Source organism: Aspergillus pseudodeflectus (genome assembly GCF_044049435.1).
Source record: "Aspergillus pseudodeflectus strain CBS 756.74 chromosome Unknown BJX68scaffold_1, whole genome shotgun sequence".
NCBI classification, from domain to species: domain Eukaryota; kingdom Fungi; phylum Ascomycota; class Eurotiomycetes; order Eurotiales; family Aspergillaceae; genus Aspergillus; species Aspergillus pseudodeflectus.
The window spans coordinates 403,010-426,411 of NW_027263777.1; the positions used below are offsets into that span (position 1 = coordinate 403,010).

At 50.5% G+C, this 23,402-nt stretch overlaps 5 protein-coding genes across 5 annotated transcripts; 4 read left to right on the plus strand and 1 right to left on the minus strand.

The window, feature by feature from the left end:
* Window positions 1-52: 52 nt before the first annotated feature.
* On the plus strand, window positions 53-1,011 carry BJX68DRAFT_4386 (mitochondrial 54S ribosomal protein bL28m). Its single transcript, XM_071049165.1, has one exon. The coding sequence runs from the start codon at window positions 196-198 to the stop codon at window positions 808-810; it is 615 nt and encodes a 204-aa protein (XP_070905509.1). The 5' UTR covers window positions 53-195; the 3' UTR covers window positions 811-1,011.
* Window position 1,012: 1 nt separating this feature from the next.
* Window positions 1,013-2,456, plus strand: BJX68DRAFT_4390 (putative alpha-1,6-mannosyltransferase subunit). Its single transcript, XM_071049166.1, has 3 exons — window positions 1,013-1,492; window positions 1,563-1,996; window positions 2,049-2,456. Exons 1-3 carry the CDS (start codon window positions 1,201-1,203, stop codon window positions 2,277-2,279), a joined length of 957 nt encoding a protein of 318 aa, XP_070905510.1. The 5' UTR covers window positions 1,013-1,200; the 3' UTR covers window positions 2,280-2,456.
* BJX68DRAFT_222469 (trans-2-enoyl-CoA reductase (NADPH) TSC13) lies at window positions 2,380-4,278 on the minus strand (the record flags this gene model as incomplete). The annotated part of the gene is made up of 3 exons (XM_071037996.1): window positions 3,646-4,278; window positions 3,366-3,581; window positions 2,380-3,312 (listed from the first exon to the last, which is right to left on the minus strand). Coding segments are annotated over exons 1-3 (931 nt in total), but the record flags the coding sequence as incomplete, so codon positions are not given.
* Window positions 4,279-5,294: 1,016 nt separating this feature from the next.
* Window positions 5,295-9,434, plus strand: BJX68DRAFT_222477 (peroxidase/cytochrome P450 family protein). The gene is made up of 9 exons (XM_071037997.1): window positions 5,295-5,469; window positions 5,558-5,905; window positions 5,973-6,070; window positions 6,120-6,168; window positions 6,224-6,416; window positions 6,466-6,968; window positions 7,022-8,625; window positions 8,681-8,807; window positions 8,856-9,434. The coding sequence occupies exons 2-9, from the start codon at window positions 5,621-5,623 to the stop codon at window positions 9,183-9,185; spliced, it is 3,189 nt and encodes a 1,062-aa protein (XP_070905512.1). The 5' UTR covers window positions 5,295-5,469; window positions 5,558-5,620; the 3' UTR covers window positions 9,186-9,434.
* A 1,556-nt stretch (window positions 9,435-10,990) lies between these two features.
* On the plus strand, window positions 10,991-23,383 carry tom1 (E3 ubiquitin-protein ligase TOM1; the record flags this gene model as incomplete). The annotated part of the gene is made up of 6 exons (XM_071043844.1): window positions 10,991-11,038; window positions 11,095-14,989; window positions 15,054-18,824; window positions 18,878-22,813; window positions 22,876-23,220; window positions 23,289-23,383. 6 exons carry the CDS (start codon window positions 10,991-10,993, stop codon window positions 23,381-23,383), a joined length of 12,090 nt encoding a protein of 4,029 aa, XP_070905513.1.
* Window positions 23,384-23,402: the final 19 nt, after the last annotated feature.

The following is a 23,402-nucleotide window of genomic DNA, read 5'->3' on the forward strand; positions in this document are numbered from 1 at the left end:
ATATTATGCCAAGGCGGTGAGTTCGCTCCAAAGTCTGCCATCTCCAGTTTCCAGCCAGGGCAGCCTACAGCTACCATTCGCAACCCCCAGACGACGCCCGGCGCCTCCCAGCTGGAAATTCCACTCTATGCTATCATTAAATGGTCCAATCTGACTCGAATAAAGCGAATTACGGACCTGTTTACCCTCGCCACAATGCTTCGTCGTCCCTTCTCCCTCTTCGCGGCTTTTCACAGTCTGTCTTTGACGGCTTCAAAGCGAGCATTTTCTACCACACAGCCGGCACAGAAGATTAAACCGCTACCGGATCATATACCTCCATATCCATACAAACCCAATTACACGTACCGACAATCCAACACGGGTCTCTATGGTGGCGCAACGATTCAGTACGGAAACAAGATTTCTCAGGGCCGAAACGAAGGCAAAACGCGACGATTCTGGAAGCCCAACGTTAGGCGGAAGAAGCTGTATAGCAAGGCGCTTGACGAACATCTTTACGTCAAGGTCACACGGAAAGCCATACGAACGATTCAGAAGGCAGGAAGCCTTGACCAGTACGTGCTAGGGGATAGTCCGGGGCGGGTCAAGGCGTTGGGCCTTTACGGATGGAAACTCCGATATCGAGTGATGCAGACCGAGCGAATCCAAAAGAAGCTTAATACGGAGAGAGAGCGCCTAGGTCTGCCTGAGCGACCCTCATTCAACGAGTGGCTGCAAACGAACCAGGCCGCAATTTGGAAATCTGCGGAAAAACAAAGCAACATCCGGCAGAAGACGAAGCCAACCTACAACCCAAAGAACTACTAGACTCAGCTTACGGCACTGTGTTTGATGGATAGCAATCGGCTAGTTCCTTGTATTCTAATCTGTTGACTGCGGGGAGGAGACTCTGAGTCCCTGTGCATTTTCCCCTTGGGTACCTCGTTCCATTTGCCTCCTCGGTGTATTTATACTCTCAGAATTGTATTATCTCTCTCACAAAGCCACTCAATTTTCGCGTACTATTGCAGAGGGTGCTCAGGGTGCTTCCTGAAACATTCGTGGATACAATGCTCGGTGTGACGATGATCCATCCATTTCGCTGGGGTTGTCCGCATCCGGAAGCTCCATACATCGTCAAGCCCTTGGGCTCACCCTCAATCTTCCTGGATACTCCCTCAACAGAGTATGGGATAATCCATAGATGTCCTAGCCAACATGCAATTCGCCCTTCCTCCTCGGAAAGGCAATGTGGTTGCGCCTCACTCGCGCTCCCCGTTTTTCACCTACCAGCGTCGCAAACAGCTAAAAGCACTTGGGATTCTGAGTCTCGCGCTGATCGCCATCTTTTTCCTCTTGTCGCAACTCTTCTACTCCAGCACAGTCACAGCAGCAGCCCCAATAGGGGCTGCGAGTTTCGTTATTGTGACCGTTTTCGACCGAACTCTATACAGCGACACCTATCTACAAAAGATTGTCAAGAACAGGGAGGACTACGCTCAGCGACATGGTATGTGGTGCAGATAATTCCAGGCGCAACGAAAACGCTAGCTAACAATTATGCCCACCCCATCACACAGGCTATACCAACTTCTTCGCGAATCTCTCCGACTACGACTCCTACATAGGGTCTGCCCCGCGGAGCTGGGGTATCGTCCCCGCGGTCCGACATGCAATAGCAGCCCATCCCTCCTCTACCTACTTCTTCCACTTGGACCCGCATGCCCTTTTCATGGACCCCAGCAAACCGCTCGAGAGCCACCTCCTAGACAAACACCGACTCGAGACTCTAATGCGCCGGGACGTCCCCGTTGTCCCCCCGGATAGCATAATCAAGACCTTTGCGCATCTCCGCCCTGAGGATATAGACCTCATAGTCACCACTGATGCGGAGGACTTGAATATAGGGAGCTTCATACTCCGGCAGGGCGACTTTGCGCGCTTCTTTCTTGACACTTGGTTTGATCCGTTGTATCGGAGCTATAACTTTGCGAAGGCAGAAACTCACACCTTGGTGCGCATTTGCTTGGATCTCCGTCTAGTTATACTTCAGCTAATTGTCCCAGGAACATATTGTTCAATGGCATCCCACAGTTCTAGCTCGACTAGCACTAATTCCTCAACGAGCCATCAATGCATATAGCAAGGATTCACCCGGCGCTGGGATTGATGGTACTTACAAAGATGGTGACCTGATTATCCGATTCTTTGGATGCGATATCGATGCGAAGCGGGATTGTGAAAGCGAGCTAGACCCTTATTACAAAGTGTGGACGAAAAGGGTGAAAGTTGAGTGATTGCGTCAAAGTGCTCAAGGGAGCCTGGTTTACAATGTTTTGTCTTGCCTATGTTGATACTAGCTTACACATATCTCTGTTGGGTTAGAAGGCAGAAGTTTGGTGTTTGAGGGGTTTCTCTTCAATTTATGGGAGGTTCTGTCAGTTGACCTATGCGGTGATACTCATTATATATATCAGCGAAATGCATTTGCGGCAATCCGAGTAATAAAAGGCCCAGGGCAGTGGGTGAAGGCGAATCGACAGTTCCGAAGTACGCTGTATCCAGCTTCGGCGAGTTTGTTTCCGATACATCATACCCATAGCCCTTTGCCAAGACAAGGCCCCATGTCTTACTTTCGTAGTAGACTGGCTTAGATCAGGCCCGGGAGCATGACAAACCTCTTGCGCTTGTACTTGTCGCCGAACTCCTTGCGGTACCGCCGCTCCTTCTTCTGGGCCCAGAGAACCATCTGTCCAGCCGCCACAACGATGAATAGCAGAACGCTCCAGCTGAAGCCACTGACCAGGTAGATACCGACCCATGCGACAATCTCAAAGAAGTAGTTGGGGCAGGTCACAGCGCTGAATCCAAACCCAGTCGGGATACCGCGCTCGGTAGTTCCTGGACGGCGAAGATCCCGCAGCACCAAATGGGTGTTGAAGTTTGCGATTTCTCCGAACACGAAGAGGGCAAGACCAGTGTAGAGCAAAACGGGGCTTATCTGGTTCACGGCTGCGGCGGAGTCAGGCCGGAAGACCCAGTAAGCAATGTTGCAGCCAGCAAGAATCCAGTAGTGGCCACTATTTTTGACGATGTTGCGGGCAGGCATTGTGGCATTGCTAAAACGGTGGACGAAAAGGGTTTCATATTCACGCTTGACAAAGTGGGCTGTGAGAAGCGCGCAAACGAGCAGTTGAAGGTCGCTGGGATCGGGGATGGAGTCGAAATTGAAATAGATGTATGGTCGAAGAGGGTAAAGGACAAGAGCAGGGATTAGAAGTGGGCCGAGGTACTCAATAATGAACACAGTGCGCCATGCGATCTGGGGACCTACACGCAAAATGGATCAGTAAATTGTCCGATATGTCGCAGTGCGAACATACCCAGGTCCTTGACATGGACGACGGCCTTTTCACCAAGTCCAGCTCCCGCAATGGTGCTTTCGTTAGAGTTTGGGACCACAGTTCGGTCGGTTGCTTTGGTGATCCTCAGACGATGGATGGAATAGCCCGACGCTTTCGCTAGGGAGTCGTAAAGTTCCTTGGTTGGAGCATCAGGGGCAATCTGAACTTCCTTGGGAAGCTTTCTAATGGGTTTCCCTACGCAATCCGGGATTCATTAGCGAAAGTGTGAGGGGTGGAGGTAAATGAGGGAGCTGCTCACCCCGTCCTTGGACAGCAAGACTAATTGCTGAAGGAGCCATTGGAGCCGAGATTGCCGTTCACACGAAGACTAAGTTCTCCAGTCTAGAGCTAGCCAGCAAGACGCAATTGAGAGGTGTATCTCAATATCGCGAGTTTCTTGTAGTGGAGTTGATTAGTTTACTGTTTTCGAGCTTAACAAATTCTATTATCCTCGGTCCATGCTCACGTGATGGTCGGTCATCCGTGGGTTTCCATCTCAGCATCTGTGAAAGCATGCTTTCGGCACTTGGCCACCAATCCATGGAGGAACCTTGAAACTCGTTATCCTTGTCGTAAAATGTCTCGACTTGATCAAGTATAATCATGGATCAGTGAAGCTACGGTTCAGCTCTCCAGAATGACAAGGGGGCCTGGGCCTGGTCCAGAGTACAACGTTAATTTCTCAGCCCCCAGCTTTCAAGAAGAAGTTGGTAAGCAATTCTTTACCTCTGAAAAAAGAGGAGAAACGAAGACGATCAATAGCATTAGGAGGTGAGATGAAATGGTGGGGAGTGGCAACTTGGCATGCCACGGCCGTTGCTCGCTTATCACGCTGGCCTTTCAAGTATCTACAATACCTAGGTACTACTACCTAGTAGCCTGAAAAGTTTTGGGATCACAAACAACTGATTGAAGTCTCCCAGCAGTTGTTACTCTTATTCTAGTTGACTACATATACACCCCTACAAGTCTAACTAGGTTAGACTATCCCCTGTGTAGTTATCTTTACAAGTCTAGAGCCTTTACTCCTTGATACCTTTGAATACACCTCTAAGCACTTTAAACCTAGTAAAGTGTCAGTTTAGAAAAAGGCGTTGGTAAGGAATGGTTACTACTAGGTTTAGTTATCTTCCTTTTTATTTAATAGGGTGCTTGGAGTCTAGTTAAAGGTCTAGGCTAGACTTGTAAGGATACCTACACATGACATGGTCTAACCTAGTTAGACAGAGAGGGTTGTGTATATAGTCAACTGGTGTGTGAGTAGCAACTCCCGGCGCCGAGTCTGCCCCACAAAGGCGTTTCGTCAATACATCGTATAGCCGACCAGGAGCAGCCTACCTAAATTATCAGCCTGATCACCATCCAGACCAGGTATTGATTAGTAGGTGCTTGCCGGCAGCTGCTGGTAAAGTGCAGTCCAACCGTCAACGGCTGAGTACGGAGTAGTACTCTAGTCTTGAGGCTGACGGTAGGGGCGGGGTTAATCCCACCTGCAGCTGGGTCGGCGGTCTTCTTTTGTTTGTCTGCTTGACGAAGGGCTACGACCCAGTCCCATCATCCTGTCATGTTGCACGGCAGTGTTCTCATTGGTTGACTGTCCTCAAGACAAGTTCGTCCTTCGCTCTGGAATTATGTGGGCTCAGCAGCAGCTCAGCTGCCTCGACGCATCACTAGATTGTATCGTGCCTAGCCTTCATGATGGTGCGCGGCCTGGACCGAATCCTGCAGGCGGGAGACGAATTGACAGCTTCGAAAACGTCAGCGCGCGGGTCAGCGGGGAAGCCCCTAAACAACACTAACGCTCGGCCATGCCTTAGGAGCCTTTTACTTCCACTCACAATCCTTGCTGTCAAGTCGTTGTCCGGCGAGGCCGCGAGGTGGCTTTGCAACCTTCCGAGCTTCAGCCGCACCCGATGCGGCCACTCGCTCAAAAATGCCTTGAAAGATCCTGCTCACACAGGCTGGTATAAAATCAGCCTTCTGTCCGGAGGCTGCTTACCCGACTTTATTTTCTCTCGACTTGCACAATCGGCCTTCCCTAGCCCCAAATCCCATTCCCTTGTTCAATTATATATTACCTAGTGTAAGTGTCCCCAAGACAATCAACTGGAGCATTCTTACTCAACAAGACTGCAATATTCATGCTACAACTGATACTGACAGGCAAACAGGATATTTAATCTGTATATACGCTTGTTCTTGTATATATAGCAGTTCTTGGTTATTTGTTCACGATGGCCGACAAAACGCACACCAACAAAACTATACTGGGCGGCCTCGGTCAGTCCATCTCCCAATTGGAAAACGTTGTCTCTGCATCGTTACGGCCACTACCCACAGAAACTGGTAACGGTACCTACATTGCCGAACCCACTGAGACAGGTCTCGTTGCCGGCCTTGTTCAAGACATGGCCACTGTGGACGTCGGCGACATTCGTACCCTCGTCGAGGTCATCAAGAATTCCGCTACTGGAGAGCCCGTAGACGACAAGAGCTACGTCATGGAGAGGACGATACAGGTAGTCTATGCGGCCGCCTTGAGAAGACGTGGTACAGACTCGTGGCTAATCAACTTGGATCATCTAGCTAGCTGCTGGTTTGCCTGCGACATCGCGAAATGGGGCAGAATTGACCAAGTCCTTTCTAAAGATGCTCTGGGACGACCTAGAGCATCCACCAATTTCGTAAGCAGTACATCCTTCAACGCTTTGGACGAATCTCTGATAGAAACAGCTATCTTGGCGCTGATTCGATGTACCGCAAGGCTGACGGGTCTGGCAATGTAAGTGAGCCTCCCAACGCCCTATCTGGCCTGCATTCTGATACTGGACCTTTAGAATCATTTCTGGCCTAAACTAGGGGCTGCTGGCTCTCCCTATGCAAGGTCTGTCAGACCAAAGACATTGAAATCCCCCTCTTTGCCGGATCCGGAGGTCATATTCGACAGCATTCTCCGCCGGAAAGAGTACAAGGAGCATCCGAACAAGATCTCAAGTGTCTTATTCTATCTTGCGTCAATTATCATACACGGTTAGATACATCTGTTAAGCGGGCAAACTGTTTACTAATGACCATAAAGATCTCTTCCAAACGGATTCTAAGGATGGGACTACGAGTTTGACCTCCTCCTACTTGGACCTGTCGCCTTTATATGGTAACAACCAAGATGAACAAGACAGTGTCCGCCTCTTCGAGGCAGGCCGATTAAAACCAGACTGTTTTGCGACCAAACGTGTACTCGGATTCCCACCAGGAGTAGGGGTGCTCCTAATAATGTTTTCCAGATTTCACAATCACGTGGCGGAAAACCTGGCAGCCATCAATGAAGGAGGGAGGTTCACTAAACCAGACGACGAGGCTGACGAGGCTAAGAAGGCGAAATACGACAATGACCTCTTCCAGACCGCCAGGCTGGTCACCTGTGGTCTCTATGTCAACATCATACTAAAGGACTACGTAAGAACAATCCTCAATATCCAGAGAACCGGAAGTCTGTGGAGTCTTGATCCAAGGATGGAAATGCAGGATGGACTTCTCGGCGAAGGAGCAGCGTTGGCGACAGGCAACCAGGTTTCGGCCGAGGTGAGATTTCAAGACCATTGAGCTCGAGGCGAAAACTAATCCGTGGGCCAAAGTTTGCATGCTGCTACCGGTGGCACGCCTCGATATCCAAAAGAGACGAGCTGTGGACAGAATCGTTCCATCGTGAGATTATGCCAGGGGTTGACCCAGAAACTTTGTCACTGAAGGATTTCACTGCTGGGCTGGGACGTTGGCAGGCGGGTCTTCCAAAGAACCCAGAAGACCGCCCATTTGCAGGGTTACAGCGTCAGCCGGATGGAACATTCAATGATGGTGAATTGGCCAATTTGTGGAAATTGTCCGTCGAGGACTGTGCTGGCGCATTTGGGGCCTTGCATGTCCCACAAATCTTCAGGGCTATCGAAGCCCTAGGAATTATGCAGGCTCGACGGTGGAACCTGGGAACACTTAACGAGCTCCGAGCCTACTTCCACCTCAAACCCCATAAGACTTTTGAGGATATCAACTCTGACCCATACATTGCTGATCAGTTGAAGCGACTGTACGATCACCCCGATCTTGTCGAAATCTACCCTGGTATCATTGTTGAAGACGCAAAGGAGCCCATGACTCCTGGAAGCGGCCTCTGCGTCAATTATACTATATCGAGGGCAATTCTTTCAGACGCCGTCGCGTTGGTGCGCGGTGACCGCTTCTACACAGTTGATTATACACCCAAGCACCTGACCAATTGGGCATTCAGCGAGATCCAGCCTAGTGACTCTGTCGACCAGGGCCATCTTTTCTATAAGTTGGTTCTCCGCGCATTTCCCAACCACTTCACGGGCAACTCGATTTATGCCCACTTCCCGCTGGTCATTCCCTCGGAGAATGAGAAGATCCTGAAGAACCTTGGAATTGCCGAAAGATACAGCTGGAGCGTCCCAAAGCTCATTGCTCAACCCCGGTTTATCGACTCTCATGCCGCTTGCATGTCCATCCTCAGCAACCCTAACTTCATGATATCCGGAGACATCCCACCCAATGCTGCATCGCGCAAGATGATGGAATCTGCCTTGTACCGTGACAACTGGGAAGATGAAGTGAAGAAGTTCTATGAGCAGATAACTCTGAGACTTCTTCATCAGAAATCCTATCAGCTTGCGGGTGTCTACCAAGTTGATATTGTCCGAGATCTGATAAACCCAGCCGTCACCAACTTCATCTCCAGCATATTTTCTCTCCCACTGAAGACCGAATCAAACCCCAGAGGCGTTTTTACCGAGGTGGAGCTATACAAGATTATGACACTTATCTTCACGGCCACTTTCTACGATGTTGATGTCTCAAAATCGTTCGAATTGCGCCAGACCGCCCGCGCTGTAACCCAGGAATTGGGCCAGCTGATCATGACCAATGTTGAGAAACTTGGAAAGTCTGGCTTCATCGCCAGCCTAGTGAACCGTCTCCATCGTCACGATATGTTGTCCGAATATGGAACTCACATTATTCAAAAACTCCTGGAGAGCGGTCTTGAACCGGCTGAGATTGTTTGGACACATATTCTTCCGACGGCTAGTGGAATGGTCGCAACTCAGGCCCGGATTCTAAGTCAATGCCTGGACTACTATCTCGGGGAAGGGGCCGTTCATCTTCCGGAGATCAACCGCCTAGCCAAAGAGGACACTCTGGAAGCCGATGAGCTACTCACACGGTAGTAAGTATTTTTACTCTCTATTCCTGGGAAGGTCTGTAAATACTGACTATTACAGCTTCATGGAGGGTGCTCGTCTAGGATCCTCAGTTGCTCTTCCCCGAGTGGCTGCACAGGCAATAGTCATCCAGGACCACGCTGGGAAGATCAAGATCAAGGCCGGCCAGGAAGTTATGTGCAATCTGGTGAGTCAAGCCCGTTCACAATTCCGTATCTTACTAAATATGTACTAGGCCTCCGCATGCAAGGATTCCTCTGCCTTCCCCGAACCAGATAAAGTCAAACTAGACCGTGATATGAGTCTCTATGCTCACTTCGGGTTTGGCGCACACGAGTGCCTTGCTGCTGAGCTGTGCAAGATAGGACTGACTTCAATGCTCAAGGTAATCGGACGATTGGACAACCTACGCCGTGTTCGGGGACCTCAAGGCCACCTAAAGAGAATTTCTGGGCCCGGTGGAGTTGCAAAGTACATGAACGAGGACCAGACTGGCTTCTCGCCGATTCCTACGACCATGAAACTTAGGTGGGACGGTCCTCTGCCCGCGTTAACGGATGATTGAGGATGGGGAATAAGGAGTGCATGGATATTTGTGATATAAGGAATGTGCCTTTTTATGATCAGGAACGTCTGCGGCATGTCAATATTCTAGTTTTATTACTTGGGGCTCGTTGACTCTGGAGAATACATGTTGTTATATTTATTGGTTTAGTATTATCTTTATGCTTCTGTGTTGCCATGAGCTCCAACTAGTCCTAACCGCGTCCATGACATGGCGGGACACCCACTGTATATTACTAGAATCGCGGCCCGTGGATTCATAGTTCTGGGTGTATCACATTGATGGGGGTGAGCGAGGCTGGCTCCGCCCCACCTTACCATCATCTTCTAAAGACGTATGGTCACATAACTTGACGGACCGTTGAACTATCCTAACCTAGACGTCGAACTCTAAATCAGCCCAATTTGGGTTGGTGGGCGGTCTGGGGGCACAAAAGATCGACTAGTATGCGCGTCACCCTAATTCAACATGAGAGTTCATTCCAGGCAAAGCAAAACAGGTACCCTAGGTACGCTGGTGTCACAAATCATCGTGCTATCAACGCAGCGAGGAATGGAGAGAGAGACAGGACAAGTGGGCCGAGTTTCAAGAAGCCAGTTGGATGAACGGAAGTCTACAAAGGAAACAGAGGGAAATGGGAGAGCCAATTAGGGCTAATATAGGAGTGGGGAGGAAGGCTTTTATTATGCATAGCTTTGTGTACTAAAGCTTCATTCTTGCAGTCTGCGAACTTATCAGTTGCTGTCGATACTGGGTCTTTCTATAACACCGACTGAGAAGCGGAGTTTGGATATGTCTTGAGGAGAGGGCTGTCCAAGGGAAACGACAACGTGCTCCGAATTCTAGTCGTCTGGTGACATCCAGTGGACACGGAGTTAGGTAGATTTCACAGTCCAATTCAGTAATGGTCCTGGCCTCACATTGCTATTGTCCTTGCCCCAACATCCTGAGGAATTAGGGATCTTGCAGAAGTGCCGAAAATTCCGTTAAGCCAAAGGAAGTACCACGAGTAAAAGTTCGCTCTAGATATATGCTAGCGTGGGGAAGATGCTATCCAGGTAGCTGAACATGGTTGCTCCAAGGTCGAAGGGATGGTTAATCAAACTGTCAGTGGTGTGAATTAACGTTGTATACCCGAGGAGCACAGACTAGGTCAGCTGACCACCCGCCCAGGCACAGTACCATCTGTTACCGTATTTTTAGGAGTCAGCCCGAAATTTGCTCCCTCAATTGGTTTCTGTTGGTACTCTGTACAGCAGAGCTTCACATCATCACCAGGCGGCTCAATCATCACAATCTTTGCTCCTGCCCTTCACTACTAGATTCATTCCCCTCCAAACCTCCTATCCTCTTCAACCCGACAAACCACCTCTTTCATTTCTCGAACTCTCACTCATCACAACTGCAAGCTTGGGCATTACCTCAGGATCGGCGACCTGCACTCGCTTTCCCAGTTCTGCCAGTGGCACCTCTGTTACTGACTAACCAGCCCAGTCCGAATTAACTAGTATCATCAGCGCAAGAAAGAAGCGGCCTGACAGATCTTCACCTTCCCACCTTCGTCTCTCTCCCTCATACACTCTCACTTTCTCCTTCACTGACCGATCCACGGTACTCCGTCGAAGCGAGTCGAAGCTCCCAACTTTCCGTCCCGCTTAAAAAACGTCATTGGGGAAAAGATTCTCTCGCTCCTCACCTCTCCACCTCGGGCTACCAGACTTCTTTTGCTTCATCCTCTCTAGGAGGCATTCTCCTGGACTCTTTGGCCTCCCTAATGATTGCCTGATTGTTCAACCGTAGTCATCATGGGCCGAATCAAGAAGGTCGCGGGGCAGAAACATGAGGCTACTCTTGTAAGTTCATCCACTCGCCTTCCAAGGTACACCACACTGATAAGTATCTTCCACAGTCTCCATTTCTCGCGGATTTCATAGCTCGTGCGACGACCATCTCTTTTCCAGAACTTCCCTCACACCTGCGCACATTCCCTCGCATTTGGTCCTGGGTTCGGGGAGACCTGTACAACTGGATTCCTGTTCTAAATAAGTTTGATGGTTTACTGGCATCCGTGATCGAGAAATACGGGCTCAGCGATGGCCCTCAGACAATTCCCTTTGATCAACGTTACCTCGTGGAATGCTATACAATTGAAGATCCCAAGCTAGACTCGCGGGACATTCAGACTAAGCTTGCCGCTCTGGGCTATGGACCGGATGGGGACCGGGAACTCCTGGAAGCCGTGCTCGATTTCTCGAGGCTTCTTCTAGAAAAATGCGGCAACCGGAGCTTGTATAATAGCAGTGAACGCTTGGGGGAGTTGCTCAACACCACCTCGCTCAGCCTTTTGCAATCCACGCTTCGTTTGTCACTTTCGTTGGCACAGAGATATCACTCACGCCATCGAGGTGGCTCTCACCTTCAACAGAGCTTGTTGGCGACCCATTACAACATTGACCTTGAGAAGTTGCAGAAGATTGCAGCCCCTTTTTCCCGCCCTGCTCCTCACGGACGATTAGTTTCCTCTCCGCTTAGCATCAAAAACAAGGACAAATCGGCGCAGACTAAACATGATGCCAATGATCTGACTTCTCTTGCTCGAGAGACAGATGGCTGGGATGATTGGGGCCATGTCAACTTGCTGTACTACCCGTCTGGGGCTGCTGACCAGCAGAAGCACGCCTCCGAGAGCGGGCCAGGGGCGCCTCTTGCGTACGCTCCCTCCACGCCCACACCTCTGCGTCGAAGTCACCCTACCACTACTCCACGGACCGCCCGTATCCCCCCGACTGAGGAATCTCCCGCTTCTGTCGTCAATACACCTAATGGGGGACCGGACGAATCACCGCCGGGTGGAAAGACTTTAGAGATCTCGAATTCCAAAATCTCTTCCACGTCGACTGAAGAAATCATATTGTCTAATTCGGAAGAGGTCCCTGAAGAACTGAAATACGAGTTACTGAATCGAGTTCGCACAGCAAAGGGGCTGGTAACCTCCCAGTCGACCAGAGAACAGATACTTGCCATAAGGATTCTTGCGATCACGAACCTGGCCTATATCTATCCAGAGCCCCTCTTTCAGCAGAAAATTCTTCAGTATGATATGGAGCTGCCGAAACGTCTTCAAATCACTTATCAATTGGGTGAACTAGTACATCTCGGCGCAAGTGGGGATCTTTCAGTCTCACGAACTGTCCAGACCTTCGCCATCCAGGCTCTTGACGGTCTTGCGAAGCACAAAGCGCGGGCCATCGATGTCTGCGCGGCTCTAAGCGTCAATGTGAATCATGGAGTTCTAATGTTTTTGACCCGAAAAGCCGTCAATGAACTGAGCAGCGAGAGCAATGGAAATGATGATGGTAGTGAGGATGAATGGCGGGATGCTCTGTTAGCCCTCCTCCGAACCCTCCCCGGGTCAAGCACGAGAACACCAGAGACCCTTGTAGCTGCTGGACTGATCCCCATGTTTGTGGATGTCCTCAACCTCCGCACCGACAGAGCTCGCCGTGTCTACTCCCGGGTTATGGAATTTCTAGACAGCTTTGTGCTTGCAGTCCGTGATGCTTTCGGAATACTGACTAATGCTAAGGGGTTTGATGCAATTTCAGACTTAATTGAATTTGAGGCTAAATCATCCTTTGAGAATGTGTCTCGAGGAGCGGGAATCCCCAACTACTACAAGACACCCTCTATCGATTACCAGATCCCCTATTTTCAACAACAGACGCTCCGCTGGTTGTTTCGTTTTGTCAACCACATCATGCAACACAATGGTGGTGGATTCGACCGAGTGCTTCGGAACCTGATTGACTCACCGCAGTTGTTGACGTCCTTGCGCCTGGTCATTGAGAATGCCTCCATTTTCGGCTCCCATGTGTGGAGCAACGCGGTGAACATTTTGAGCAGCTTCATTCACAATGAGCCCACGAGTTATGCAGTCATCGCCGAAGCTGGTCTGAGTAAAAGCTTTTTGGAGGCCATTACTCTTATTAGTCTCAAAGCACCGGAGCCGGTAGCAGCTGAGGGCAGGCCTATCGAACCCTCAGCATCTGAAACAGGCGAACCTGCCATCGCACCGGACACAACCGCTGGCTTGCCGGCGGGCGATGGAAAGAAGCCCAGGGATTATACCGTTGCAAGGTCGAAGGATGCTCGCTTGGCTCCCGGTATTATGGCCGCTACGGAAGCGCTGTCGTGCATTCCTTCAGCTTTCGGCGCAATCTGCCTTAATGGGTCTGGGTTGGAACTATTCCAGTCGTCGCACGCTTTGGAAAGCTTCTTTGAGATATTTGAGAATCCTGCGCATATAAAATGTCTTATCAAGGACGACACAAACCTTGTTCGGTCTTTGGGCAGCACGTTCGATGAACTAGTGCGTCACCACCCCGCCTTGAAATCCTCCATCATGACTGCGGTTATGGTGATGGTGGCACGCGTGGGATTTTTGTGCAGGACGAAAGCTTGGTCGTATGGGATGGGCGCCAAATTATGGAAAGAAGATTCGCGAGGGAAGCAGATACTTTCAGGGGAGTCATGGCAGTTAATGAAGGCCATCGGTTTCGACGCCACCGGATCTGGCTCATCTAATGATACTGCTGCTTACGGTGTCCCGAGCATTAACACTGAGGCAACACTTCCGAGCGGGGGAAAGCTGTACATGGGAAACGTGGATGAGCTTCTTCCACCCCATGACGTCCAACTTGACCCTAAGGATGAGGACCAAGATGGGCTAACCACGACGGACTATCTATTTCCCGTATTGCGGTTCCTTGGGGCTTTCTTCGAGAACCAGTCCAACTGCACGTACTTCATCGAGTCTGGTGGTGTCGAGTTCATTCTGGATCTTGCCACTTTGCAAAGCCTTCCATTTGATTTTCACAATACCGAAGCCAACCAGGAATTAACAGTACTCGTCCACATGCTCGCGGAAACCAAACCTCATTTGGTTATACCGTCTCTAGTATCTCGCGCTGAGCGGACGATCGATATGCTAGAAGATTTCTGGAGCTCCTCCTCTGAGCAGGGATTCTTCACTTCCTTGATGCAGCTGGAAAAGGAAGACCAAGGGGCCGGTACCGCGACGGTGGACGAATCGGTTAGAAGTCCTGCAAGCAGAGGAACTTTCTTTGCGAAACATATGGTATCTGCCTTGATACTCTTGGATCTCCTTCGTGAAGCCTTCTCCTTGCCTCTGTACCAGTCTAGGCCGACTCAGCAAACTTCTGCCTTCGCCCAAGTCAACCTGGCAGATCGGTATACTTCGCTTGTAAGAAAGCTAGGTAGCCTGCATGCGGCCTGCGTCTGGGAGGAAATTTTACTTGAAAAGAATATTCCAGATACTTGGGATCAGGCGACCAAGGTTCAGCCACCTGCGTCCGAGAGGCCGATTGATGGTTCGGGGCTTTTGACAGAGGGTGTCTCTAACTTACTTACACCCGAACCTCGACAAGATGGGCCATCAAGTGCGAGCCCTGCAAACCCAGCGACTCCCCAGCCGCCAAATGACAATCCTGCGAAAGTCCCTGAAGCTAGTGTGGCATTTAAGAATGTGCAAGTGCTTCGCTACCTTCTTAGCTCTTTGCCCTCCTCCATAACAGGATTCCTGCATAATTTGGGATTCTGCCTAATCGGAAAGCGACGGATCGACGCCTATCAAAAACAAAATGCGACTCTAGTAGCCGATGTTATCGCTGGGGCTGTCCTTGAACAATTGCAGTTTAGACTCGCAAATTCGAGTACTAGTCCCAAGCTCAAATTTGCCTACCTTATTGTCATTCTGTCTTCATTCTCCCATTTGATATTTGAAGGTAAATTACCATTCTTTCAAGCATGTTTTCTTAATATTGCAGGAACTAACGTGCCTTGTTCTAGCGACGTCAGATCGCCATGGCTCTCATTACCTTTCACTCGTGCTGTTTGCCTTCAAGAGGAACGATGGACTGAAGGTTCTCAAAGATGTTTGTGATCTCTTTGTGCGCGAGGTCAACGCCCTGACACCACCGGACTCGGTACCCGACACTGAAAGCGATGTATCGGCAAGGTTAACGTCCGCTTACGGCGGTATCAAGATCATTCTTAGCTTCTTTGCTGAACTCGCTTCCGGGAAGAGCATTGCCGAGTCCGTTCAAACTCAAGCCATGACGAGTACTGAACGTGGTCGGCCCGATTATTTCCAGGCTGGCCAGTTCCTCGTAGACCTTCGCATGGAGATACTACCCTTTGCACGCGACATGTGGAATTCTGATTTTGCGACCCAATCTACCAGCTCTGTGGTAAAATGCCTAGTTGATATCTTACGATCATCACTCGAGGGTGAACACGAAACCGGAGCCGCTCGTCGCTCTGATTCACAACCGATACTGGCGGATGTACCGAGGAAAGCATTCCCCATTAACAGAGACCGGGTTACTTCACTGGAGGAGAAAGGGTACGAAAGTTCGCTTGTTCGGGAAGCATTGTATCGTTGCAACAATGTCCATGTTTCTGCGGAGGAATATTGCAGAGCGCAAAACTACCTGCGAGCCCCTGTACGGATACCACCCCAGGCAAGCGATATTGAGTCGGCTCGTTCCAGTACGACATCTGCGGCTGATGGGGCGGAAGATCCTCTCGGAATAAATCCTCCGCCTTTTGATACTACTAATCCTTTCTTCGATCCCCAACATCTTTCCATGATCTTCAGCCGGGCAGCAGAGGACAGTCACAACTCTGATCAAGGGCAAGGCATGCCAGAGGAGATAACGCGAGCCTTGACTCACATTCTGAGCCAAGGACATGCGGATGACGACCACGATGATGGCCCAGCTAGCAACCCGCCAGAGTCCAGCATTGCTCGGGCAGGCAACTCGACAGATTCTTCGGAGCAACGTCCTGAGCATCAATCTACAATACGGCGTGAACTGATCACCGTTGAGGATCTGGATGCTGAAAGGGAGCAAGTGCGTTCAAATCTGATTGAACGGTGCTTAGATGTGTTAAACGAGCACCACGATGTCTCTTTCGAATTGTCAGACCTGATTGCGTCCGCCATTAAGAAACATCCCGAGCCAGAGAATTTTCGAAGGGAAGTTGGAGAACTGCTCGTTCAATCATTGGTTTCTTTGCAGATGGAAAACTTTCAATCTGCTGGCAAGAAGGTTGCCGCCTACGCTCATCTTCTGGCGCTGGTAGTCCAAGACAGGGATATGTACAACGCCACCTTAATGGAGCTGAAGGAATGCTTTGCAACATTCCTTCAATTCATCTCAGTCCCCACTGAGAAGACGGCAGACGAGTCCTTCCCCTGGGTGGGACACGTTCTCCTTGTGTTAGAGAAACTGCTATCTGACGACGCTCAACCGCCTCAAATACGCTGGACCTTCCCCGATGCCGACAACCCAGCCGGAGAAAATGACGGGCCTGCCCAATTGGAAGAACCCCTCGTGTCCAATGACGAGAAAATGCAACTGTTCGAAGCTTTGATCGAGGTTCTTCCTCGAATTGGAAAGGATGACACTTTGGCTCTGTCAGTTTGCCGAATCTTGGTTATCCTTACGAGAATTCGCAGTATCGCCTCTCGGTTGGGAGAGAAGCGAAATCTGCAGCGCTTATTTGTCATGGTCAAGCAACTGTCGAGCTCTACAAACGAGAAACTACAGGGCGCTTTCATGCTGATTTTAAGGCATATTATCGAAGATGACGATACCGTGCGACAAATAATGAGGAGTGAGATCGTTGCTCATTTTGAGTCGAAATCGAGTCGTCAGGTGGATACTACAAATTATGTGCGCGCAATGTACCATCTTGTGCTCAGGTCACCAGAGTTATTCGTGGAAATCTCGAACGAAAAGATCAAACTGCCACGATACGAGAGCCGCCAGCGCCCTCAGGTTCTCGTTCTCAAGCCGGAGAATAAACCTGGATTGGATCCTGCCACGAACCAAGCCGCTGAAGGTACGCAGAATGCTAGCGAGAAGCCCGGAAACTCTCAGGAGGGCAAGGACAAGGGCAAGACTGCGGAATTGAAAGCGCCTATTGTCGAGAACCCAGATGGGGTCGTCCACTATCTCCTTTCCGAGCTCCTGTCGTACAAGGATGTTGATGATAAGGAGCCATCGGTGGAGAATCCCGACACCTCCGCGCCTGATCAGTTGGAGACTCAGACCGATGTAGAGATGTCGACCGATGAACCGGCCCCATCCGTCTCTAGTACAGAAATCCAAGGCTCGCGAAATTCCAAGAAGCAAGAGAAGCCTGCCTTCCAAGCCGACGATCATCCAATCTACATTTATCGATGCTTCCTGCTCCAGTGCCTCACCGAACTTCTTTCGTCCTACAACCAGACGAAGGTCGAATTCATCAATTTCTCACGCAAAGCGGATCCTTTAACGATGACTCCCTCTAAACCCCGTTCTGGCATCTTGAACTATCTCCTCAATGTCCTTGTGCCAGTTGGTACAATGGATCATGATGAATCTGTCGCGTTCAAGAAGCGCAGTAATACATCCGCTTGGACTATGCGTGTCTTGGTTGCTCTTTGCACGAAGACGGGAGAATTCGGTGGCCATGGAAGGCGACGCAACGGCCAGTCTCCTAATGAAGATGATGAGCCCGAGCTAGCTTTTGTGCGGAGATTTGTCTTGGAACACGCCTTGAGAGCGTACAAGGAGGCAAATGCTTCTAGCGAAGCGTTGGATGTCAAGTATTCCCGACTGATGTCGCTCGCCGACCTATTCGACAAAATGCTCAGCGGATATGCTTTCGTTTCTGGGGACACCGCATTCCCATCTTCCACGAAACAACTTGCGAAGACGATGTTTGAGAAGAATTTCATCTCTGCGCTCACGGCATCGGTGTCTGAGATTGACTTGAATTTCCCCGCGTCCAAACGGGTTATCAAGTACATTCTACGCCCCCTGAACAAGCTTACGCAGACCGCCGTGATTTTAAGCGAAACCTCGGATATTTCCTTGATTGGCGAATCAGAAGAGGATGAAATTTCATCTGCAACCTCCGTCTCAGATTTAGATGACGATCGTGAGGAGACTCCTGATCTCTTCCGACACTCTACACTGGGCATGTTGGAGCCACGCCACGAAGAGGAGACCAGTTCTGAGGGGTCGGAGGAGGATGATGATGAAATGTACGATGATGAGTATGGAGAAGAAATGGACTATGAAGAAGATATGCCAGAAGATGACGGCGAAGTCGTTAGCGACGAAGAAGACGACATGGGTCCCATTGAAGGTCTCCCTGGTGATTCTGGAATGGACATTGAGGTCGTTATTGACGATGAGGATGATGACGAGGATGACGAAGATGATGATGAAGATGACGAGGACGATGATCAGTCCGACATGGACGACGACATTCTCGCTGGTGAGATCACAGGTGACCGGGACAACGAGAGTCTGGACGAAGGGGACGACGATGAGTGGGTGAGTGAAGACATGTCCGACGATGATGACGAGGCGGACATCATGAATCAGCTGGAGGATGAATTAGCCGATATCAGACAGTCTGGCCAACGTGATGATGGCCAGCGCCTTGATGACATTTTCCGTGCCTTGAATGAGGCGGCGGGTGGTGTTGAAGACTTGCAGGCGGACAGCTTGGGAGATCTACACGATGACATTGTCGGTGATGATTTGGATGAGAATGATGGTTTGTGCATTCCCTCGACGATTATGAGGAGGTCGTTATTGACGTTATCTCAGAAGATGAAGAAATCGATGAGCTTGAAGAAGAGCTCGAGGACGCCGACGAAGACCAAGGCTCCTACCACGGCTTTGATGACGATGAAGATCTTATTGACCCCTGGGGTTGGGATGGCGACGAGCCTCCATTGCCTCGCGGTCATCACCACCATCATCGTTTCCGTGGTCATAACCCAGCTTGGGCAGCGGTTGCCGGTATAATGCCCAATCGACACGGTATTGTTCCGATTCAACCGTATCGTCTACACCGGACGCAAATGCCTCCTCGTGGCGCCGACGACGGAACCAACCCTCTTCTAGTCCGAACTGATCGCGGGCCCGAGCCATCCGGACCGCGTCGTGGAGCTGGTAACGAAGCCTTTACTGATTGGGTACACGGTATGGAGCCGGTCTCAACTGGACGTTATCTCCCTATGGATAGCCCAGTAAGCTTCATGCATGCTATCATGCAAGCCATCGGCCAGGGTGGACCAGGCTTGGGCGTCATCAGTCGCCCTGACGGCATCCATGTTCACCTTGATAGAAATACTATTCTGCCAAACCGCATCCAGGGCATCCAAGATATTTTCGGGTTGGGCAGAACCCAGGCGCCCCCACCACGGACTCGAGACGATCCTTCTCAGGCAGTTAGTTTTGCCTTGGCAACAACTAGAAGCCGCTGGCAAGAAGAATCTCGTATCCTCTTCAACAGCGGTTATCTTGAAAAGACCCAGCGCGTCCTCAACTCGCTACTTAAGATTCTCGTACCCCCGGCTATCGAGGAGAATAAGCAGCGGGAAGAAGAGCGTAAACGCCAAGAGGCGGAACGTGCAGAGCGTGAGCGTCAGGAACGCCTAGCCAAGGAGGAGGAAGAGAAAGAGCGGAAACGAAAGGAAGAGGAGGAGGAGGAAAGTGCTCGCCAGCAACAGGAAAGGGAACAACAGCAGGAGGTCGAGCGCCAGGCGCCAGACGTCGTTCCGGAACCAATGGATGATGTACAGCAAACTAACACGGCTGCTGAAGCAAGCGCCACAACACAGCAGAGTCAGCCTGAACCTGGTCCATCTGAGCCAGCTCAGCGGGTACATACAACCATAAGGGGCCGCCAGCTCGATATCACGGGCATGGAGATCGATCCGGAATATCTTGAAGCACTACCTGAAGAGTTACGGGAGGAAGTTATCATGCAGCAACTGGCGGAACAACGGTCCCAGGCAGCGGCCGCTGGCGAAGAGCCTAGTGAAATCAACCCTGAATTCCTCGAAGCACTGCCTGCTGAGATACGCGAAGAGCTTCTCCAGCAGGAAGCAGCCGACCGCCGCCGCAGAGAACGTGAAAGTGCCCGCAGGCAAACAGGAACTGGTGGTACTCCTGCGCATGCTGAAGAGATGGACCCGGCCAGCTTCCTCGCGACTCTCGACCCAAATCTACGGCAAGCCGTCCTCGCTGACCAGACCGAAGACATTCTCGCAAGTCTTGGCCCTGAATTTGTTACAGAAGCCCGTGCGATTCCTGGGACGAGAGGGAGACTTGCTCAATTTGGCGATATCTCACGCATGGATCATCGCCACAGACCAAATCAAGCGAATGACCAAGAACCCAAGAAACAGCAACGACGTCAGATTGTTCAGATGCTAGACAAAGCTGGGGTCGCAACGTTACTTCGCTTGATGTTCATGCCCCTCCAAGGAAATGCGCGCCATCAGCTTAATGACATCCTTCATAACGTTTGCGAGAACCGCCAAAACCGGATTGAAGTCATCAGCCTCCTTCTTTCTGTCTTGCAGGATGGGAGCACTGATGTGTCTGCGATCGAAAGGAGTTTCGCTCAGCTCTCGCTTCGTGCCAAACCTTCGGCCGTACAGAAAACTCCACAGTCTGTCAAGCGAAGCCTAAGCTTCCAGTCGTCGTCAAACGTCAGCAATGAAGTGACTCCGATAATGGTTGTACAGCAATGTCTGGGGACACTCTCATTTCTGTCCCAGTATAATCCCCACATTGCGTGGTTCTTCTTAACGGAGCACGACCCGGCGTCCGCCCTGAAGCTGAAATCATTCCGCAAGGGAAAGGGCAAGGAGAACAAAGCCAACAAATTTGCACTCAACGCTTTGCTCTCATTGCTAGATCGAAAATTGATCCTGGAAAGCCCCAACTGCATGGAGCAACTATCTAGCTTACTTGCCAATATCACTCAGCCCCTAACTCTACTGCTTCGCCGTGAGAAAGAAAAACAAGCGGAGGAAGACAAAGGCAAACAGCCTGAGCGTGCCGAGGGCGAGCAGCCAAGTCAGCCTCAGCAAACACAACCTACCGAAACAACGGAAGTTATAGAACCTGCGGTGGACACGAATATGGTTGACGCGCCCCCGGCTACTGAAAGTGCAGACTCACAAGGTGCAGCAGCAATGGACCAGCCTCAAGAGAACCCCTCGGCAGACGCCAAGGCAGAGAAGGTAAAGGGTGAAGATGAGAAACATAAGAGGCGGACGATCGAGCCTCCTGTAATCCCCGACTTCAACTTCAAATTGGTTGTCCACGTTCTTGCAGCGCGCGAGTGCAACGGAAAGATCTTCAGGGACGCTCTTTCTACTATCAACAACCTGTCTGCTGTTCCTGGCGCTCGGGACATCATTGGAAATGAGCTTGTCAATCAGGCTCAGACTTTGAGCACGACGATTCTTCTCGATCTGGATGAGTTGATTTCGCACATTCATGAAGCCCAAACTGGAACAGATATGCAGGGATTGGCACTCGCAAAGTTTTCTCCAGCCAGCTCCGATCAGGCCAAGCTGCTTCGTGTGCTAACAGCGCTTGACTATCTCTTTGATCCGAATCGTGCAGACAAGGCCAAGGGGACTGATTCTGATGGCACAGTAAGAGGGGATGTCCTCCAGACGTTGTATGAGAGTTCAACTTTTGGGCCCTTGTGGACCAGACTCAGCGAATGTTTGACCCTCGTTCGTCAGAAGGAGAACATGATGAACGTGGCCACAATTCTTCTACCTTTGGTCGAAGCTTTGATGGTCGTTTGCAAGAACACCACTCTCAAAGACACGTCTGTTGTTCGCAATAGCCGGGAACTATCCGTGTCAAGCACATCTGGCGACGCAGGCCTGAGCATGGAAAGTCTTTTCTTCAAGTTTACGGAAGAACACCGCAAGATCTTGAACGAACTGGTCCGACAAAACCCACGCCTGATGAGTGGAACATTCTCGCTACTGGTCAAGAACCCTAAGGTCTTGGAATTTGACAATAAGCGAAACTACTTCACTCGCCGACTCCATTCCCGCGGTGCTGAGCCGCGTCACCCCCATCCTCCCCTTCAACTGGCCGTGAGGAGAGATCAGGTCTTCCTGGACTCCTTCAAGTCCTTGTATTTCAAGAATGCCGACGAATTGAAGTACGGAAAACTGAACGTTCGTTTCCATGGAGAAGAGGGTGTTGATGCCGGCGGCGTTACGAGGGAATGGTTCCAAGTCCTCGCTCGTGGCATGTTCAATCCAGATTACGCACTCTTCATCCCAGTCGCGGCCGACAGGACCACCTTCCACCCCAACAGATTGAGTGGCGTCAACCCTGAGCATCTGATGTTCTTCAAGTTCATCGGGCGTATTATTGGTAAAGCCCTGTACGAGGGACGCGTGCTTGACTGCCATTTCAGTCGAGCAGTCTACAAATGTATCCTCGGCCGAAACGTGTCCATCAAGGACATGGAGACCCTTGATCTGGACTACTACAAGTCACTTCTCTGGATGCTCGAGAACGACATTACGGACATCATTACAGAGACTTTCGCCGTTGAGACAGATGACTTTGGGGAGAAGCAGGTCATTGACTTGATCGAAAATGGACGAAACATCCCGGTGACTCAAGAGAACAAGGAAGAATACGTGCAGAAGGTGGTAGATTACCGCCTGGTCGTCTCCGTTCGGGAGCAGTTGGACAACTTCCTCATAGGTATAGTCAAACTCGAACTTTCTCCATATTTTGTAACTGTTTTAACTAACATCATACCTCAGGGTTTCACGAGATTATCCCACCGGAGTTGATCTCTATCTTTAATGAGCAGGAGCTGGAGTTGTTGATTTCCGGTCTCCCTGAGATTGAAGTGGATGACTGGAAGGCGAACACAGAGTACCACAACTACTCTGCTTCGTCCCCTCAAATCCAGTGGTTCTGGCGAGCCGTACGCTCATTCGATAAAGAAGAACGCGCCAAATTGCTGCAGTTTGTCACCGGCACCAGTAAAGTGCCTCTCAATGGCTTCAAGGAGCTCGAGGGCATGAATGGTGTCAGCAGATTCAACATCCACCGTGACTACGGAAACAAGGATCGCTTGCCAAGTTCGCACACATGTTTTAACCGTAAGTGTGATCCCCGCATTAGTCTTTTAGCCTCAACAACGGGCGTGATTGCTAACCCTCATAATTAGAACTTGATCTCCCCGAATACGATAGCTACGAAACTTTGCGGCAGCGCTTGTACATTGCCATGACCACGGGTAGTGAATATTTCGGGTTCGCATAAATTCGGTGACCGTATTGTG

What these genes read in the sequence shown, in the direction of transcription:
- BJX68DRAFT_4386 (XM_071049165.1), top strand. Translation starts at nt 196, where the DNA reads ATGCTTCGTCGTCCCTTCTCCCTCTTCGCGGCTTTTCACAGTCTGTCT.
- BJX68DRAFT_4390 (XM_071049166.1), top strand. Translation starts at nt 1,201, where the DNA reads ATGCAATTCGCCCTTCCTCCTCGGAAAGGCAATGTGGTTGCGCCTCAC. An exon ending in GGACTACGCTCAGCGACATG is followed by an intron (nt 1,493 to 1,562) that starts GTATGTGGTGCA and finishes CCCATCACACAG; the next exon opens with GCTATACCAACTTCTTCGCG. An exon ending in AGGCAGAAACTCACACCTTG is followed by an intron (nt 1,997 to 2,048) that starts GTGCGCATTTGC and finishes TAATTGTCCCAG; the next exon opens with GAACATATTGTTCAATGGCA.
- BJX68DRAFT_222477 (XM_071037997.1), top strand. Translation starts at nt 5,621, where the DNA reads ATGGCCGACAAAACGCACACCAACAAAACTATACTGGGCGGCCTCGGT. An exon ending in GCAACCAGGTTTCGGCCGAG is followed by an intron (nt 6,969 to 7,021) that starts GTGAGATTTCAA and finishes CGTGGGCCAAAG; the next exon opens with TTTGCATGCTGCTACCGGTG. An exon ending in GATGAGCTACTCACACGGTA is followed by an intron (nt 8,626 to 8,680) that starts GTAAGTATTTTT and finishes TGACTATTACAG; the next exon opens with CTTCATGGAGGGTGCTCGTC.